Genomic DNA, 20,223 nt, shown 5'->3' with positions numbered 1-20,223 from the left:
CAATGCAACTGCTAATCAATGTCAGTTGGCTGGAACAATCGTGTTAACATTAGCACTACCACTGTTGAAACTCTACTGTCAGGTCCAAGCTAACTGTACCATTGCGCACTGCAACAGAAGCTCCCCAAAAGGTAACCATCTAGAAATAGTGGATTTGATGTGCATCATTTCTTTTCAAATCAAGGCTTGGCTGATATCAGTATGTGGACTGTTTTATTACCCTTTGTGCACTGCTGATATTTTAGTTCAACCTTTTGTGCTTGGAAATACGATGCCTTACAAAAGCATTACCAAAATGATCTACTTTGAATTCCGCTCACCAAAAATATAGGGCAAATGTGCTCCTTTCTAGGACAGACGAGAGCTAGCTGCATTCTGAACAAGCCGAGTATAGTAAAGAATGTCACTCTTTGATTTGCATTTTTTTATTTCCGCTAGAAAAGAAGGAAGTGAATGGTGCAAAGAACCCCAACAGACGTTTCATTAAATAAATTTATTTGTTAAAATAATTTAACTCCAAATACAACTGCTGAGTTTGCATTGAGTTCTATGTACAATTTGATTTATTTTGAAACATCATGATTTAAACAACTGACACCTTATAAAACTTGCTGCATTTTTTTTTTCAGTTATCAGTTGTAACAGAGCTCAACAATCAACTGTTAAATATCTTTATTCAACTCTAGGAAATCCCAAATTGTCAATGGTTAAGCCTAGTTTTCAAAAACACACTGCAATCATTTCTGGAAACCTCGATCAAGAACTGACAGAGGAATAATGCACATTAGAATTCCTGCAGCTGCCAAATTTGCTTTGTCATGGAGTTTTGTAATTACAGTCCAAGTGGTGCTTCAACTGCACACTGGTGAAAACTCATGCATCCCTCCACCCTAAGATGACAGTAGGCAGCATGTGTTACATAGAAAAGTAAATACCAGTACATTTTCCCACAGACATTAATGGCAATTTTAGAATTAGGAGTGTAGGTAAAAGGACTGTTCCATTGTTGGTCCTATCAGAAGAAAAAGTCCTGAAAAGCTGCTATGAATATTTGCTGGGGGTGGTGGGCGGGGGGGGGGGGGTACCTTACCTAAAGAAAGAAACAAACCACAAAACCTTTAGAACTTATGCTGGTTTGATTAACGTTTGCAGAGGGCAAAGGAGGAATTATTTTCCCCTTCTATTTTCAAAAGAAGTTACAACCATTTATATGACAATATAAACTTAAAAATGCCAGCTGCAGAAAAATACAAAGCTCTATAAGAAAAGCTAAAGAATAGTAGGTCTTTGGATTAAATTATAATATTTTAAGGCATGTTATACCCCCCCCCCCCAATTACTACCATTGGAATCTGATCGGGATACAAAAATAAGCAGTCATCCTTAACGAGCTACTCCCAATAAGTATAATGGCACTGACGCATGCCAGTGTGCCCCTAGTGCGCATTTATACATGAGGGAGTGCCACCACTGCGATATGTTTCAGGAAGTTACAGGGTCTATACTTGACGAGTGTGACTAACCCAGTGGGATGGGTCTAGGAATGCCAAGTGGTCTGGGTCAGAGGGGGGTGGCAATCACCTGACTTAATTCTAAGCACAACTTCAGTGTCAGCCAGCGGTGGGGCAGGGATAAAATCTTGATGCAACGGAGACATGTCCAGGAGAAGCCCCTCACTGGAATAGGCTAGAAAGAGGGGAGGGAGAAATCAACGCAGGAGCAATGGCACCTCTTGAATTGGCACTAGATAACTGGTGACACAAGACACCCATTTGACCTGTGACTCACTCTGCTGGCCTAAACACATGACATGGGGGCGAAACCCCATGTCAATGTAAGTAACTGCAGCTCTCCTGCCAATTTAAAATATTTTAGCCAAGTCCATCCTTTAATGTCCCACTATAGTAGATTTCCCCAGCATGGTGTCCTCCAGAAGTTCTGAACAACAACTCCCATTTTCTCTTACCGCTGGCCATATTGGCTGGGAATCCTGGGCTTTGTAGTCCAAAACATCTGGCGGGCATCAGGGTTGGGCACTATAACCATGTAAGCAGAACCCAAGCAGCACACAGTATGCCTCTTTAGAATTACACATCACATAAAACTGTTACAATTTGTGGGAATACACAATGCTTTGTCTCTAAAATACAGCAATAAGCATTATCAAGGAAGTACTTTTCTGTTCAAATCCACCACATTATGCAATGACTTCCACATTAAAAGCATGCCCATTATTATTTTTTTACCAAAAATGCTATTTATGTCTTTCAGTCACCTTACCTGTGTCACTGTTATGACTGCATAAACTACTTGGCATGCAAGACAGGAACCATGTTTGGAATAAGCAAAAAATGTAATCAATGTTTAGGTTATATCTGTCCATCTCATTTATTTCAATGGTAAAGCTGGTTATTTTCCTAAGAGACAAAGCAATTCCTTCTGAAACCTTTTAGGGACCATGAACTCATGACAGTTCCCCTCTCCGCATGCAAGCTATCAATGCGCTTATGCATTAAGTGCCACAACCCCGTAGGCTGTGCAAGCTGCTTGGGAAGGAGCTACATTTTTCGAGTGGGACCTCATGTTTAGCATTACACTCTTTGCGTTTTTGATTTAAAGAAAAAACCATGCAAGGACTAAGGCAATAGTGGCCTATAATCATCCATCATTTTTCTTAAACTGTTAGAAAGTGAACTAAACTAAACGTGTTCCGCAGTGTCAGAAATAAAGTGGCCCAGTGTTGCCAATATTTCTTTTTAAAGAATGCTTCTGAATTCAGTTTCTTTAGACACACTTTAGATTGCAGGTTGTTTTTCTGCTGATGGAGGCAAACATCTCAGAACTCAAGTTCATTACAGCATTTGTAAAAAGTCACACACTCACCCACCGACACGCACGCAAGACACATACGGGCCTCTCCACTCGTCTACACAAGAAACTACACAGCTACTCCACAAGACTGCAAAACCAAACTGTGGGGTGGTATTTGGACCACAGGCTCAGTGATATTGCATTTTAAAGGCCAAAATCATCCATAAAGGTCCAGCTCAATATGATCACTCCAGCATTTCAAACTTAGACATTCTGATTGGAAACTTCCTTGATTGTAAAACATCAGAATAGATATAACTGGTGCTGTTAAGTCATGCAAATTATAAGTATTCCACTGCTATGAAAATTAAGACCAGAGGCTGAGCACCATTTCAAAACAATGTTTCACTCACTATTTGTCACGGCAATAACCAGGGCAACAGGATCACTGTATGGCAGCACCTGACTTAGCATGTTAGGCAACTGAAGACAAGAACCTTCTCCTTGCTCATCTATGGAATTACAACACTGTGTATTCAACTTCTGAGTCTAAGTAACTTGCACAGTTAATTCAATCAACCAGTTGCCAATAGTAAAGCTATAAAATAGCAAATTTGAATTCCATAGGTATCACATCAAAGACGTAGCCCTTAAAGGCAAGAAATAAACTGGTATCCTTAAACTTAAAAATGCAGGATGCTCAGACAGTCCCCATGAGGTTTCTGCAAAAGGAACATCTGGATACAACATGGCTTCATTTTCCTTACAAGGTGGTACTTGTTAATGTGCTAAAATTTCCTTGTTAGTAAGGCTAAGCAAATTTTTACCCCCATCACAGTTGCTTCTTCCTGTTTCAGTAAAGAGATGAAGACATTTCCCACTTTGTAAACAGAGGGTTGTTTGGTTTCTTGAATGAACAGCATCCAAAGCAATCCACCATTTCTGAATACCAATGCAGAATATTTAACACATTCCAGTGTCCCACTATTCTCTTCACAAGCCGTTGATTTTTCAGAGCTCCTCTCTTTACTCTCAAGTACAGGTGGAATATTTTCCTTTTCGCATGATGGGATAATAGAAAAGAACCAAATTTAAAGGGGGTGGGGGGACCAACTACATCAACTTGCCAATAATCCTACTAACGCTTGTGTCAAAGATGGAATTAGCATATTTGACTGAGTAAACTTGGCCACAAGTGACAAGTCCTGAAATTCAATATGCAGACACATACACTTTGTTAACCTGTATTTATCAGTGGAGAATATGTAGAGTGCAAAGTGTCTTTGCTGGTGCTCTCCCATTCACCATCAACAACAACTTAAAGCAGCAGCTGTTGTCTGACAAAGCCAACATACACTGTTTGTGCTCACCCTGTAAATCTGTTGGCTGTGTCACAGATCTGCAGGTGCAAGTGGTGTGCTGCAGGCAATTGAACTGTAGAAGCTTATCCCAAATTCTTTCACTAAACTGATCAACTTCAATGTTCCGCTTGCAGTTAATGCTGCCACTCCACTTTGGATTTATCCCCCGAGACCCAATTTTAAACCACGAAGCGAAGTAGTCAGTTGTATCATCTTACCAAAAATACAGCAAATCAGGTCCAATTCCATCATTTGGAATGCTATTGTATATTACATGCAGAACAGCATGGATCATCTTTATCTGGCTGAGAGGCATAGTTCATCTGTCTGACAATCTCTGCAAAGAGTTCATCCACCATTGTTTTACTTTTGGCAGAAGTCTCCATAAAAGGACAGCCCCATTCTTCAGCCAGGGCTCTGCCTTCATTTGACGAAACTTCCCTCTCACTCTCCAGGTCCACTTTATTTCCAACCAGGATTACAGGCACCTTCTCATACCTGCAATTGGATACAAAAACAAGGTTGAAGCCCTTTGCAATCTTAAGGAAAACAATGATGCCTAATATACGGATGCAGAATCTTGGATTTGTAAAACGGTACAATGAAGATTTTTAGGGACGTGGCTGGCGCTGTGGGTAAAACCTCAGTGCCCAGGACTTGCCGATCGCATGGTCGGCGGTTCGAATCCCCGCGGCAGGGTGAGCTCCCGTCGTTCGGTCCCTGCTCCTGCCCACCTAGCAGTTCAAAAGCACCCTTAAGTGCAAGTAGATAAATAGGTACAGCGGGAAGGTAAACGGCGTTTCCGTGTGCTGCTCTGGTGCCGGTTCGCCGGAGCAGCGTCGTCAGGCCACGTGACCCGGAAGTGTCTGCGGACAGCGCTGGCTCCCGGCCTCTAGAGTGAGATGAGCGCACAACCCTAAAGTCTGTCAAGACTGGCCCTTACGGGCAGGGGTACCTTTACCTTTACAATGAAGATTTGGCAATGTGGCTCATTCTGGGAATCTTTAGCCCAGTTTTCTAGCTACTTTCAGTGTTGCTTCACATGATGTTTCAAAATGAAGAACAGAATGTTCATCAGTATATAACCATCTACTGAAATGTTAGTACTTTCCCACAACATGTTTGTCTCTAAAAAGCTTCAATAAGGCGGGGGGGGGAGGGAGAGAGAGAGAGAGAGAGAGAGGATAGCTTGGTTCACATGAGCCAAGTGGTTTGGCCATTTATGCCCCCACTTTTCTCTATTCCTCCTTGCACCCACTCTCTTGTCTGTTTTCACACACTAGCAACACATCCTGTCGAATTCTATCTGTTATATTTTAGCTGCCCAATCAGAATGAATTTCACGAACCCCAAAGTTGTATTGAAAAAAATATGACTTTCAAGCCGTCTGGCCTCCAAATGGCAACTAGGCATTCCATGGTTTAAGGAGCCATTTGGCGCCTAGCTTATGTAATGTTGTCACTGCACCAACAAATCACCTGTCAGAAACCAGCAAGATCCAGGGCTGGTTCCCACCCCCAATATGTGCACATATTATTTTAAACTGGAAATCTTTGAAGTGGGTAGAGAAAAGAGGCCATTCATGTGTCTTCCAGAATAAAGATACAGTGTGCTGAAATGTACCAAAGTGCATGGTGTTCTTGCAGCATTTCAGAAAGCAGAAGTGTTGGGAGACATTTTACATCTGTAGTCATCTATGATTCATGCTTCACCAAATATCCTTATTTTAAAGTAATGCTGCAATGCAGAAATCAATAGAGCCATGGCAAAAGAAGCTGTAACACGAACTTCCTTCTAGCAACACAGTTGTATACAAAGGTTACATGTTTCCACCACAAATGTTGGCATTTTTTTCTTAATGCACACAAAACACATGCAATTTGGGGAAATAATAAAACCAGACTTTTTTATGGGCGCCTAAGCCTTGCGTGCTCACACTTGTTTGGGATTTGCAGATGTTCAACATGTAGTGGCAAGTGAGTTGCTCATGGAGGGGAGAGGTTGTGCTGTATTTTAAAGAAAGGCCGGTTAACCCTGAAGTACAACCACTTAAGTGGAACAATGGGTCAGTGTGCTTTGCTGTTAACCAGAAGGTTGGTGGTTAATGCCCACCCAGGGACAGCCGCGGGTGGGATTCTTGCATTGTAGGCAGTTGGACTAGGGTCCCTTTTGTGCAGTTAAAATATCACAGATAGCATTCTAAAGGAAGTGTTGTTAGTGCGTGAAAACAGGCAAAATCCAAGGATTCGCAGGCATGCACCTCCAGATGGTGGAGACATCAGGCGCCATCCTGACACCTGGCAATCTTCACTTGGTTGCAAGTGGCCAATATCCAGGTGCAAAATGGCAAATTTTGAACACTGGTTTGTAACACCCCCTAAAAACCACCCTGTACTGCAATGTGCATAAGGAGGAACAAGCTGCCGTGAACCTTGAGCTTGAGTGCTTCCCATGCAGTCAAATTCAGAAGCTTCCACTTATCACAACTTGCTGTGTCATCTAGACTCAGAAATGCAATTCACATTGACAATGGTTACTTTAAATAAGCCAGTTTCAGTAGCCATGGTTTAAAAGTTGGCTTGTTTGAAACTATTCATAATTAACATTAACCACAATGGCTTGGTCTGCACACAACACTAAACCATGATGTGTTAAACTATGGCTTATTAAACTACAGTTTAGTGTTATGTGTGAACCCAGCACAGCAGTTTAATGATAATTTACCTATGGTTAAAGGTTGCTCATTCATCAAGGTTTATAGTTGGTATATACCTTAGTTAACATTAACCATAGCTTAAGAATTATGTGTGCATCTGGGCCGCCTTCTTAACTATGGTTAAAGAGCAGTCACTGCCCAAAAGCAACAGAGCCACAAGTGAAGAGTATCAAAAATGTCAAACAGCTCGCAAAGCTTGGCTGCTCCCACTAGTGCTTTTAACAATTCTGTAATGCAATAAACAAAGGTTTAAGTGATAACTTGCCAGACACCTCAGTGTTAACCATGATTTGCTACTAAATCTGGTTTAGCACTGTGTGAACCAAGCCGATGCCACTCTGGATGGTAAGATAAAATATGCTTGACTGTACACTACACAACTCTATTTAGAACATCCCCCAAATACGAAGCATTTCTTTAGGATCACCAGCTTTCTTTGAATCTCTACGTTACATTGGATAGTTACAAATAGTAAAGAATGTTCTAACCCTTTTATGCACAGAAGCTTTCACCAGAGAGGAGAACTAACAGATACTGAATTAAAGTCTACCGATTCTAACGCAATCTCTCATCTTCAGTGAAAAGCAGGGTATTATGATCGCCATCCCTCGCCCCAATATTTAAATATTGTGCTGTAGCATGAGGACTGAGCAGAGCATGTTTAAACCACAATATCTGCTGCCTATGCATGCAAACCCAACTTAGTAATGACAATTACAACATTTGAAGACTGCCAATCAGCTATGTACTCTAAGAGAATTACTAAACGTAAAATTCTGACAACAGCACAGATGTTGATTGATAAGACTTTCCTTTAAAAACAACACATTTCATTGAAGAATGATTTGCTGTTAAGTCTTATGTCAAAATCTCAGGGATAGAGAGACATAGCATTTCCTTTAAACCTTGAATTTCCCATGAATATCTGAGCTTCAATAATCCACTATAAAATCTCTTGATGTGTGCACATGGAGGGTGGGACTACTGGATATTCAACTTCCCTCTTGAATATCTGATCTTAAATCATCTTTGAAGTTCTGGAGTGGGACACCTGCCAGAACTCTTAAGACAGCCTGAGAATGTTCCTGAATGAGGCTCTGTGCATGTACATGACCCATGTGTTTGACTGCACAGGTACCAAGAAGAAGAAGCACATTTCCCAAGACGTTTTGGGAGGGGGTTGAAGGCCTGGAGAAGGAATGGAGGTCCTCAGCAATCATAGACCATGTGCAGGATTTCACATGCAGCACTCTGGATTCCACCCTATAGTGGGGACTCAATAAAGAGTTTATCTAGATGGGCAACCCTCCGGCACTCCAACTCAAGAAGTGTGAGAAGCACGGAGCTAGAACCTAAATATCCAGAGCAATGGTTCTTTCTAGAAAAGACATTTCCCCCCAAAATAATTACATCGTCCTCTGGACCGCCCCCCCCCCATACAAAACACCAGCAAACTATCACAAATCAACTGAACAGCGGCTCAAAATCCAGCACACTGCACTAACATCCGTCTCCGAAAATGTCTCTTGCAGAAGACAGGCAGAGGGTTCATTCGATAAAAATCAAATGGCTGAAGGAGAAAAAAACAATTCTGAATTGATGCAAGTTCATTTTTTATTTTTAAATTTCTATGATAGCAGGACCTCAGTAAAAACACCACTGCTGCTGTCTTAAATATTTCTTGGAAAAACAGCATCAAGGGGAAGGAAATCCTTTGGATTCCATCCACGGAATACCATAGCCCACAAGATACATGGGCTTCATGAACAGAAACTCTGGATCACCCTCCTAGGCGGCATAAAAGCTCTGCTCATTTGTAGGTCAGCTTGCTGTGATGATGCCAATTAGTGTGCACTTTTGTTTACAAAATATCCTTTACAAATTGGAAATGTGGTTTAAATTTACCCCCTCCTGCACACCCACCCACCCATTCATACAACAAACCATTTCCCCACCTTTGATCAAGCCAAAAAATTTACTCCTTTTCATAATCCTCCTTATCCTTCTCTGATGTAGCTCACATCTTAGGCTATGGAACAGGAATGTTTTTCTAGTGTACATCCCACATCTTTCTCAATATATGCCTTGGTTCCCTGAGCAGTTTCTGGTACATCAATGACAGAGAGGCCACAACTGGAAAATATTGCTTGGGCATAATAAAGTTTCTAGAATCTTCTGTACAATCAGCACATGGAAGTCTACTTTTAAACAAACACCGAGATTTCCCAAAGAAACATATATTTTATTTCACCTAAGGAAGCCAAGAGGCCCAGATTTTGTATGTGCCAGAAGTAAAAAGCGAAATAGACAGATAATATTGTTATCCAACGATGACATGCATTTTTACAGGTTTAATGTCAGGAAAATGTATTACAGTGAATTACTTTTTCAGACTTTAACCAACTGGTGGCATATTATCCCCATTAAATAAGGATGCAGAATTTTAGAATTTCAATGCTTTAACATAATGGGAGCAGAGCTTCTTGGCTGCCAAAGCAAATTTGGCTACCAGACATGTAATTTGTAGATATTTATTAGTTAAGAGTTCAACTATCACTTCCTGGAGGGATTGGCCCTAGAGTGAACTTTTATTTAAAATATAACACTGCTGGGAAAACATTTCAAATTCCTAGGGCCTAGAAGCCAATATTTAGGAATCCATGATTTTCTCATATATCAGGCAGCTCATATCTGAACCATATTATCTGGTCTCCTCTTCCTCCCTCACCATGCAATTACTCAGAACATCAGAGAAGTGGAATGATCTCAGCAACTTGCCCAACTCAAGTTATTTGGTACCTAAAATTCAAGGCTACCAACTATTTTGATTGTGTGTACAACGAACATTTTCCACATAGCACCTATGCATGCTGAGTGAAAGTGTCTTTCCATTAGGATGAACTGGAACTAAGTTATATTTCAGATATAATTCAAAGTCTACTGCTGAAACTATTTCCCCCTAAAACCAATGCCTGGATTTCTACTGCAGTAATTATTTTTTCCAGAAGTGCAGATGTGTTTGGGTTCCATTAATATAGAAAGAAAATTCCAGTTTTAAATGTTCCTATTTGAAATTATTGTACTAATTCTGACTGTGAATAAAATCCATTGATTCACTCCCTGTACAAAGTCTAGATATGGAGATTTCAGAGTGTGTAGAAGCAAAACATGGCAGTTGTTGCCCCATATATTTCATTTCCAAGAAAACATTATGGCCATACAAAAAGCAACCTTTCAAATGCGATAATCGTAACTGAAGAATAGATCAGACCAAAATCTACATTTTAACTACAATGATTTACAATGTGTATCAGTTAATGCTCCCAACCCTAACTCTTGCAAGGTGCATGGCTGCCACTTCTGCACAAGCAACTTTTAAAGTGATCTTGGGAATACAGTGGTACCTTGGATTACATACGCTTCAGGTTACAGACTCCGCTAACCCAGAAATAGTACCTTGGGTTAAGAACTTTGGTTCAGGATGAGAACAGAAATTGTGCTCCGGTGGCAGCAGGAGGCCCCATTAGCTAAAGTGGTGCTTCAGGTTAAGAACAGTTTCAGGTTAAGAACGGACCTCCGTAACGAATTAAGTACTTAACCCGAGGTACCACTGTAGATACAAGCAGAAGAGTCAGCTGGCTGATCTAGGTATACAAATCTTTTCCAAGGATAAAACAACACGTAGGAATCAATGGAAATCTAGGATGCTCTACAACAGGCATAGCAAACTCAGTCCTCCAGATGTTTTGAGACTACAATTCCCATCATCCCTGCCCACTGGTCCTGTTAGCTAGGGATGATGGGAGTTGTAGTCCCAAAACATCTGGAGGGTCGAGTTTTCCTATGCCTGCTCTACAACCACCATATTATGTGATTAAGTAATGCCACTACAAACTTCTAATGCAGTGGTTCCTACTGTGGATGCACTGTTTTTCCAAAGGCAAGCCATGGACCCTCTATCTTTGAAAATTTAGATATCTCTATGGTAGTTTTGGTTATGTGAATGGTGCCATGGACCGCCTGGGGTCCATGGACCACCAACTGGGAACCATTGTTCTAATGCATAAGCTAGCCTTCCCAAACTTGGCTCTATCTAGATACTTTGGATCGTGCCAGCCCACATAGCACTAAATCAGGCATAAGGAAAGCTGTCATTCAGTTGCAACTTCTTACTATTCACCCAACTGTTCACCATTTTTGTTGCTTCGCATTATACAAATCTATATGGCATAGGTATATAAAATTATTCCTGATGTGGAGAAAGTGTTTAGAGAGATGCTTTTCTACCTCTCAGAAATACTGGAACCTTGGTCTCTCCAACGAAGACAAATGGTGGGAAGTTCCGGACAGGCAAAAAAGGTGCTAGTTCACACAACACATAATTAAAATTTAAGAATCCATTGCCAAATTATGGGGTGGAGTCCATCAACTCAGATATCTCTAAAACGGAATTAAGCAGCCCTGTTCAGGGAAGTTTTTTTAAATAGTTGATTTTTTAAAAAATATTTTGTTGGGAGCAGCCCAGAGTGGCTGGGACAACACAAATGGACAGCACATAAATAATAAAATTATTGTTGTTGTTGTACTATTACTATTATTATTACTGCTATATGTTACCTCCAAGACCAGAAGCAGCACGACTCTAAACACCAGTGCCCATGGAACAACTGCAGGAGCAACCTCTTGCCCTTATATTATATTTGTGGACTTCCTAGTGACATTTGACTGATCCTTGTGAGAAATGAGTGCATTAGTTAAGTCTTGGGTCTGATCCAGAATACATATACTTACACTGAAGTCCCTTTTGTCCCACCCTACCCCATATATAAAATGGAATTACAGAGCGCCTGAGAATTCTGATGACGTCTTTGAAGCTACAACAACATATTTCCTTATTCCCTAGAAAAATATGCAATCTTTCCCAAACACCTCATTGCAAAGAGGATTTTAATCTGCTGTGCCAAAAAGCCATATAGTGTTCGGAACACCTCTCAACGAACCACAAAAATCCTTTCTGGGAAAGTGCAAGCCTTAAGGGGGGGAAATCTTATCCTGATAACTGCGCAAACATTTTAAAACCCAGTTTCACTGCAAACGCTGCTCTAGCATGCAAGTGATGTGTCAAACTCTACCTAGTAATTATAAATGATATCTGCTCCTTCTCCTACAAAACATTTCTTAATCTGTGCTTCTGTAAGCAAACTACTTTTAACTTTTGAAAGCTTACACTGGTATATCCTTTTTAGCCTTTGTTGAATTAGTCACCTGCTCTTTAGGTGAATTAGTCACCTGTACTGGCAAAAAACTGTTGACTCGCCTTTTCATTATGAGTTCCATTTATTTCTCAAGACCGTTTCTATGGCTTGAACCTGTTAGAATCAACAATATCCATGTTGATAAAACTGAGAATTATTATTTCTGTAATGACAGACATTGAAAAATGATTTGAATATAAAAAATGGAATTTTCAGGTACTTAGAATGTACGTTTCTTTTTAAAATCTGTAGTTGTTGGGGAAGAATAAATTATCCATAATGAGAAAATATTTTGCAAAGAATTCAAGGAAAATTTTAACCAAAATTTGGTTAAACCAAGTTTCCTATTTCATTGGAAAAGTTAGTAATGACTTAGGACGGGATCAAAGTTTTAGTGTGCACAATAGGACTGGCAGAAGCTGCTTTCTGTGTCCCTCTCCTTCCCACAGCAGTTGACCCTACAAAATAGTCTCCTGAAAATGAGGGAACCTGCTAAATAGGGTGATCTGTTGTGCAGGAGAAGTCAGTTTCAAAAAGTCCCCGGATGCACTTTGGATCCAGCCTTGTGTTCCTAGTGAAACCCATCAGAACAAAGTTCAACTTCGTCTGGTCCCAACCCAATATCATTATCTCTAACTTCTGAACCTTTCGGCATTTAAAATAAAGATATGATGGAGGTTTCAGACAATAACTGGGCCAAGCATAGGCTGAACATTGAATGTATTCTGGAAGCTACTAGGGCTCTTTCTTAAAAATAAAATAAAATGTTGAAATGACAGTAGGACCACAAATGAATCAGCTTAGGTGCTTTTGCCCCAGCAAGTCTCCAGCTGCAGGGGGGAAATGCATAGTGAAATCTTCAAAACATCACAATTAGCAGCACTTTCTCCAGTCTGTAGAAGGGGAGTACATTACTGTCCTAAACACTTACTGGATCATGCTGCAACATGAAAATACATCACATGTATATTCTTATCTAATATCATAGATTCATAGAATCGTGGAGTTGGAAGGGACCACAAGGGTCACGTAGTGAAATTCCAAGCAATATAGGAATCTTTTTGCCCAACACGGGGCTCAAACACACAACCCTGAGATAAAGAGTCTCATACTCTGAGCTATCCCTAGTCAGCTCAAAAACAATCTTAACAATGCCTGAAACCTTGGCATTCTTATGATCTGAGCTATCCAGGCTAAATTTTCAGCCCTAAATTTGTTGTTGTGCTTTTTGGTATCGAGGGTGATATTTCAAAGACTGACAATCTTTTTGCAAGTTTCGTGAAAGACAAGGCACAAGGTTTTGGAGATTTAGTTGCACAAGAACCAACATTTATGACTCTCTTGAGGTTGCAGGAGATGGACTGAGTGTACATAACTTGAACTTTCGCCTCTAGATATACGGTTACGTAATTTTTCACTGTGTGAAAATTACGTAGTGTTTCCAAAACACTAAGATCATGGTCACTGGGTGGAAACACATGGTAAAATAGTCTCATGATCATTTCATAACATGCCTGGAAACAAAAAAACCCGAACACTTCTCAATCCACATCTTAACACTGAATAATGATTACTTGAATTAGCCTGAAATCAGCACTGAGATTTACAGTAAGGTCCATTCTGTGGTTCATTCTATTACAGTAGTTTGAGTATGATTACTGCTAAAAGATGTGTAGACTGACATGGATGCTGCAGAAGACATTCCACATACGATCTCTGTATCTGCCAAATTGCACGGAAAGTCTCCAAGCCAGCAGGAGGAACACTTCCCCCAAGGAAGCATGCAAACTGGCAGATCCAGATAGGAACCCCATTATTCTTGTTATGACATCTGTGAGGAAGTAATGGAGGGCAGCTAGAGTTGGTGGCAAACAAGGCACTGTGTAACTAGTAGAGCTCACTTTATTGACACACGTTGTTCTGTTGTGATGCAACCTGTGTTTCAAAATTTCAAGTAGTGTAATAAGACAACCCAAAAAGTTCTATACACTTTACCAAGGACCTGGAAACTGTCACAACCTGTTTGTAATTGCCTTGCCTGGTGCACAGGCAGTGGGCTTTTTCAGTTCTACTAACAAGAACCTTTGACTAGTCTCACTGGAGTTCTTAAGTTGATATTGCTTGAAAATATCCACCCTATTTGGGGAATGGGGCATATGAGCGTACATGGGAGCAGCAATAGTAATCAGTCATCTGGATTTTGACACTGCCTCATATACTATGATTGGTTAGTTTTGAGGATGACAGATCCTATCAAGTTTTGAGACTTGATGCTAATTTATATTTTAAAAATAGCATACAATCTAAGTTAAAAAAATAGCCACAGAATTTCCTCAAAAGATTTCAGACAAATTCCACAGATTGATGGCTTTCTGTTCTCTACTGGAACTGTGGAAATGTCAAACACAGATCATGTATCTTTACAACATTTATCAGATATACGTGGACAAAAATACAGAATGAAAAGGAACCAGGTATCACACATGCAGGTGAGAATAGCATTTTAACCAGAAGCATAAATGGCTTAAGCTTCCTTGGTCTGAAACCACTGCTCATCCCAAGGTCAGTAGCATTTTGTAGAAAACAGAAGAAAACACACAAAGAAAAATCAGTAACTCACATGTAAATACAGAAAGCCTATGATTAAATTTATTTGTAAGAACAGTGGTACAGATTAGCTCTGTAATTCCCAAGTGGTTGGCTCATTAGTAGACCACACACAGTTGGGGGTGGATCCTGGTGCCCAGGAAAATGGTGGTGGTGCTTATTCCAGCAGAACCAGGAAGTGAGTTCAGAAGATGGCAAAAGATGTTCTGCATGGTGCACAGCCTGGTAAAGTACAGGCTACATTGGTAGGTATTTGGTCATCATTTCTCTGCACACTTCCCTAACAACAGAGGAATAGAGGGATTATCTTTTCCCCACCATGAACTGCTTTGTTCTTACTTGTTATTGCTTTTATCTAGGCCTCTAAAAATGTTTCTAACCATGGGAAAAACAACAACAACTAACCCAGTTGTATGTCTTCTACTAGTGAATGTTGAAGACAAAGCTTTAAGGAAAGATATATTGCATTTCTGGATCTGGGACAGGGGACAGAAGAGTCATTAATAAAATGTCACCAATTGGTCACATTAACAACATAATGCAATAGCATCTTAATAAACTAAGAGAGCCCATCTATTCTGATTGGAACAGTTTGGCGGTTTGAAAAAAACTATGTCCACTGGTACTGCCACCAATGGAATTTCAATAATAGTTGTTAATTGTGATTTTTCTACTATTGCTTAAAATTCTATTTCCCTCAAGGAATAGATTCCACAACATATCCTGGGAGAGATTAATGAATTCCAGAGATAGCATCACTAGCAGAGTCATGGGACCAAAAAAACCCCACAATTACGTAAAAATAAATACACTTACAGATGTGCCTTAATAATGGTGTGTTAAGATTAGGAAGGAATTTTATACTGTGATATCTGTGTTTTCCTCTCCTGCACTCCCAATCCTAAAGCTGCTATGGGAGACATTATGCTGGACATGACAATCATATGCTTAAAGGCTATGGGTTAAAGTAGATTAGATATTGTGCCTAAAACTACTGTTGTTAATATAATAAATGCTATAACTTCTAGGGAAAAGGATCATGGTTTCCCAGCCCCCTGTACTTGTCTGTTCCTGCCCACTTTCAAATGAGGCAAATAACACTCTTTCTTGTGAGGAGGCTTGGATGGCAGGAAAACCCCCCATGCTTAGGGTTTGGGAATATGCTCCTTTAAACCAGATGCAATTCTTTATATGGGGCAGAGAATACAGGTGCCACCGCCTCCCCACTGTATGGCGCGCTCTTCACTTGAACAAGACAAGCTGTTTCATTCCATTTATTTCTTGCCCCAGAGGCATTTTGTCTGCTCTTCTCCAGAGTTCAAAGTCTATGTGAAATCAGAATTGAGGATGCCCAAAGCAAGACCTTCTCTACAGTTGCACTACAGAATTTGCTCCCCAAGGAGGCCCCCACCAGGTACATAAGCTTGTCAACACCATTTTTAACGGCTGGGCTTTTGGTAAACTGCAAGGCCTGTACCTTTTTATTTTACTGCCAAGGTATGTTTTGCATTTGGTTACCAAGTTTCAAACTTTGAAGTTATTGCAGTATTTTATTGCTTTTTCACAGTTATCTTTCTTGTTCATTTTGAACCGCACTGGGCATAGTACAGTACTGTGAAATAGCAGCAAAGAGGCTTAAGAGGGTAATCTTTCAGTATTTAGACATGAGCAGATTCTATCATAATGCAAAAGGTTGGACCTTCAAAACCTTTTCAGCACTTAACGTTTTAGGGCTGATTTTAAAGCAGATTAAGGCATCCATCTAGACGTGTGGACATTGAAATAAGCTGATGCTGACAGGAACATCAATTATCATTTAAAAATTCTGCAGCCTTAATACTAATAATTATCAGGAATTTTTGAAGAGATGCAGCTTCTGGAAATATGTTTTTCATGCTGATTAGGATGTCAAAGATCTTGCCTGAATGACTTCAGTATGAAGAGTCAAAGCGTAAAGCTTTTCTCTAATGCCATCTTATTAAACCTTGCAAAAAAAAAAGTAAATTAACAACCAGAGAATCAAGGAAACACCCCAATTTGATCCAGCCGGATGGAACACCCCCATCAGGACACTGGCTCCAATATTACAAGGAAAGATAGTGTTTACTATGGGTAAAATTATTTTTAGTGCTTTTAGGCAGAGTTAAGTTGCTTTCAGAAGTAGAAAGTCAGAAATCCCAAACCACTTGTCTGATGTATAGTTGGAGGGATGGGCATCTGTTATGCACATGTGAATAGGCAACAATACAGGCAGAGAGAATGCCTCTATAAAGCAGAAATCTAGGCAACAAGAACAGGATATAAGAGGTGTACTTTATATTCAAGTTGATGTGTAGACACATGTACAAAAACATAGGAAAGAGGAAGGTGTATTAAGGAACATGCAAGGTAACCAGCATGGTTTATGAATGCTGAAAGCCTAGATAAAGAAAGCTGGAGGTGAATATGCCAATGTTGCAGTCAGGACTTGCAGAAGTTGTGCAGGCTGTTGGGAGATGCAACACAGAGCTCCAGAAGTGGGTGGAATGAAGAACTGAAAGCTCTGTGCATGGGAACAGAATTAAAGATAGGCAAGGCAAGGGCACAGAGGACAGATAGATCTGAAGTAAGACGCCATGTGGATAAAAGAATATATATAATGTGGGTGAACAGGAATGACAAGATTTCTCACCAGGTTCCCAAGGAAGGATGCAGTGTAGGATACTAACTAGGCATACAATTACATTCTGGCAGCACACAAAGGGCAGGAAATCGGTTGACATACTGAGCAGGGGATGCAGGTTTGGGTGTTAAGAGGTAGGCAAGTCTCCCTGCAGTATTTAGAGAGCGCTACCTGCAGGCAGGGAGGGGGTGAAGCTGAACCAGTCAGGATGTGTGGGATTGGTCTGAGGGATGGTAGGGTTTTTTTCTGCCAGGGCAGGTAGGTTTTGACACCTTAAGCGAGGGCAGAAGGGCCCATCTGGAGGAATAAGGCAGAAGGAAATGGTGCTGGATGAGGGTCCCCGGTCCTGGAAGGGGATCCCCAAGGATGGTAGAGAGCTCCCTGCAGAGCAGTGAGGAGGAGGAGAACTGCTGGGCAACAGGCAAAGAGGACTAGGTGGGAGCAACGCAGAGGAAACAGGGAAACGCAGAGGAGGCAGGAAAACGGGGATTTGGGTGAGGGTTTTTTTTGGGGGGGGGGAAGCGAGGGGTCTCTCCTAGCCAAGGCGGGGTCTCTCCCCCCCCACCGCCCCCATCCTCACCTCTTGACGCGGATGATCTGGTCTCGCATGGGGCGGATGTCCTGGAAGCTCTGCTGGTTGACGAGGCTGTAGACCAGGATGAAGCCCTGCCCGTTCTTGATGTACAGGTCCCGCATGGAGGCGAACTGCTCGGTGCCGGCCGTGTCCAGGATCTCCAGCACGGAGGGCGAGGCGTCCACCTCGATCTCCTTGCGGTAGAAGTCCTCGATGGTGGGGTCGTACTTCTCGATGAAGGTGCCGGTGACGAACTGCACGGTCAGCGCCGACTTCCCCACCCCGCCCGAGCCCAGAACCACCACCTTGTACTCGCGCATCCTCTTCCCGGGCCAGGCTCCGCCGAACCGCCTCGCCCACCGGCCGCCTCAGACGCCGCCGCCGCCGCCGCCTCTTCCTCGGGCGCTCACTCACCCGCCCGCGGCCGCCACCGCCGCCGCGACCTCCGGCGCCGCCATGGCTGTGAGGGAGCGCGAAGGGAGGAGGCGGGTGGGCCGCTCCCGCAGCCGCAGCTGCCCCTGGGCGGCGCTACCGGTCGCCGCGGCCGCCGCCTTCACGGGCCGCTGCTAATGCGGCGGCGGCGCTCCCGTTGCTGCTGTCGGCTGCCAGCCGCGGCGGACGCCCCGCCCCCTCATTCCTCGTAACCAGGGGAACCACCAACCGGGCAGCGCCGGGGCGCCGCGTCACGTGCACGGCAGCCGCCCGTCTCCGCCAATCGCCGCTTTGAGGGGAAGTTGAATGACACACACGCAGGGAGAAACACAGACACTCTCTCACACACCCTCCCCACCTCGTCCTCCGCCCTCTCCCCACGTGACCAGCTCTCTTCGCCTTCCCGCTGTAGCCTAGGAAACAGGAGGCCCGCCTTGCCCTCGTCGAATTTGGGAGGGCACGTGGCTCCGGACCAACCGGAGCGCGCGGCCCCCGAAAGTCGTGCGCGCGCCGCAGCGGCGGCCCAATCGGCGGCCGGGGTTCTGTCGCTGCTGGGAGACGCGGTGGGAAAGAGGACTCTGAGTGGCTGGCGGGCGGCGGCGGGCGGGCTCCTTCCCCTCCCCCGCCCAACGGTCACTTTTCCCTTAGGCGGCCTCTGGGCCTGGCAGGATCTCGTCGGCCGGCGGAAGGAGAGGGGTTTTCCCTCACGGGGGCTCTCAACCCCTCCCAACGGTGCTGTTTTCAAAAGCCCAGCCCTATGTGCTGCGCCGACGAAAAAGAGAGGCCTTTTTGTTCGTTTATTTCTTACGAAGTTCCTTATAACTTTAGTTGGTTAGCCCTGGTAACACCGAGGTTCAATCCCCGTGCATACGCCTGCTTTCTCGGGGTTAGGCTGGATGACCCCTGTGGGTCCCTTCAAACATGATGATTCTGTGCCAAAGTATTTTAGCATAGGTCTCCAGGAGGGCAGCTCACGATAGGAGAATACAGTGGTGCCCCGCAAGACGAATGCCTCGCAAGACGAAAAAACCGCTAGACTAAGAGAATCACAGAACGGATTATTTTCGTCTTGCGAGGCACCACTGTAATAAAGCGCAGTGAGGTAAAATAAACAGAATTAGCGAAGGCAGCAGCTGTCCCTTCAGCTGCGCCCTTAACCTGGACAGGGATAACCCAGCTACTGTCTATGCTCTGGTAACTTCAAGGTTAAATTACTGCACATAGGGCTGCCTCTGAAGACGGTTCGGAATTCAGCGGCCAGGTTGCTCACTGGAGCAAGGCAGGTTGAGCATATTACACTGATCCTGGTCCGACTGCACTGCCTGCAAATTAGTTTCCTGGCCCAAATCAAAGTGCTGATTTTGACCGATTAAGCCTTAAATGGCACAGGACCGCAATACCTCAAGGACCGCCACTTTCCATATGAACGTACCCAGACCCTGAGATCATCTTCTGAGGCCCTTATTTGTGTTCCTCCTCAAGAGGTTTGGAGGGTGGGCAACATGAGAACGGGGCCTTCTCTGCAGTGGCTCCCCGTTTGTGGAATGCTCTCCCTAGGGAAGTTCGCCTGGCACCTTCATTGATTGACACCCAATGGTCTTTTTAAAATGTGTTGGGGAGGGAGGGGGATTATTGGTTTTTTATTTTTGTGTTTTTATATTTTGGTTTAACTTGAAACTGCCCTAAGACCTATGAGTATAGGGCAGTATACAAATATAATAAATAGTAATTATTATTATACAGGGTGATGTACAGACTGTTACCTGTGTGTGTTTGTATGCAACAGGCTAAGCAACCTGTTTTAC

At 42.8% G+C, this 20,223-nt stretch overlaps 1 protein-coding gene across 2 annotated transcripts; it reads right to left on the bottom strand.

Annotated features, from left to right (window-relative positions):
- Nucleotides 1–478: 478 nt before the first annotated feature.
- On the bottom strand, nt 479–18,601 carry LOC310699036 (ras-related protein Rap-2a). 2 transcript variants are annotated; one of them, XM_083520638.1, is made up of 3 exons: nt 18,544–18,563; nt 17,993–18,429; nt 479–4,670 (listed from the first exon to the last, which is right to left on the bottom strand). In XM_083520638.1, exons 2-3 carry the CDS (start codon nt 18,304–18,306, stop codon nt 4,433–4,435), a joined length of 552 nt encoding a protein of 183 aa, XP_083376764.1. In that variant the 5' UTR covers nt 18,307–18,429; nt 18,544–18,563; the 3' UTR covers nt 479–4,432. The 2 variants fall into 2 exon arrangements, with proteins under 2 accessions (XP_083376764.1, XP_083376763.1); XM_083520637.1 differs by having other exon boundaries at nt 17,993–18,601.
- Between the last annotated feature and the right edge of the window lie 1,622 nt (nt 18,602–20,223).

This window comes from Podarcis liolepis, assembly GCF_965112155.1.
Source record: "Podarcis liolepis genome assembly, contig: HAP1_SCAFFOLD_36, whole genome shotgun sequence".
Lineage (NCBI taxonomy): Eukaryota > Metazoa > Chordata > Lepidosauria > Squamata > Lacertidae > Podarcis > Podarcis liolepis.
This window is presented reverse-complemented; position numbering and strand designations above follow the sequence as displayed.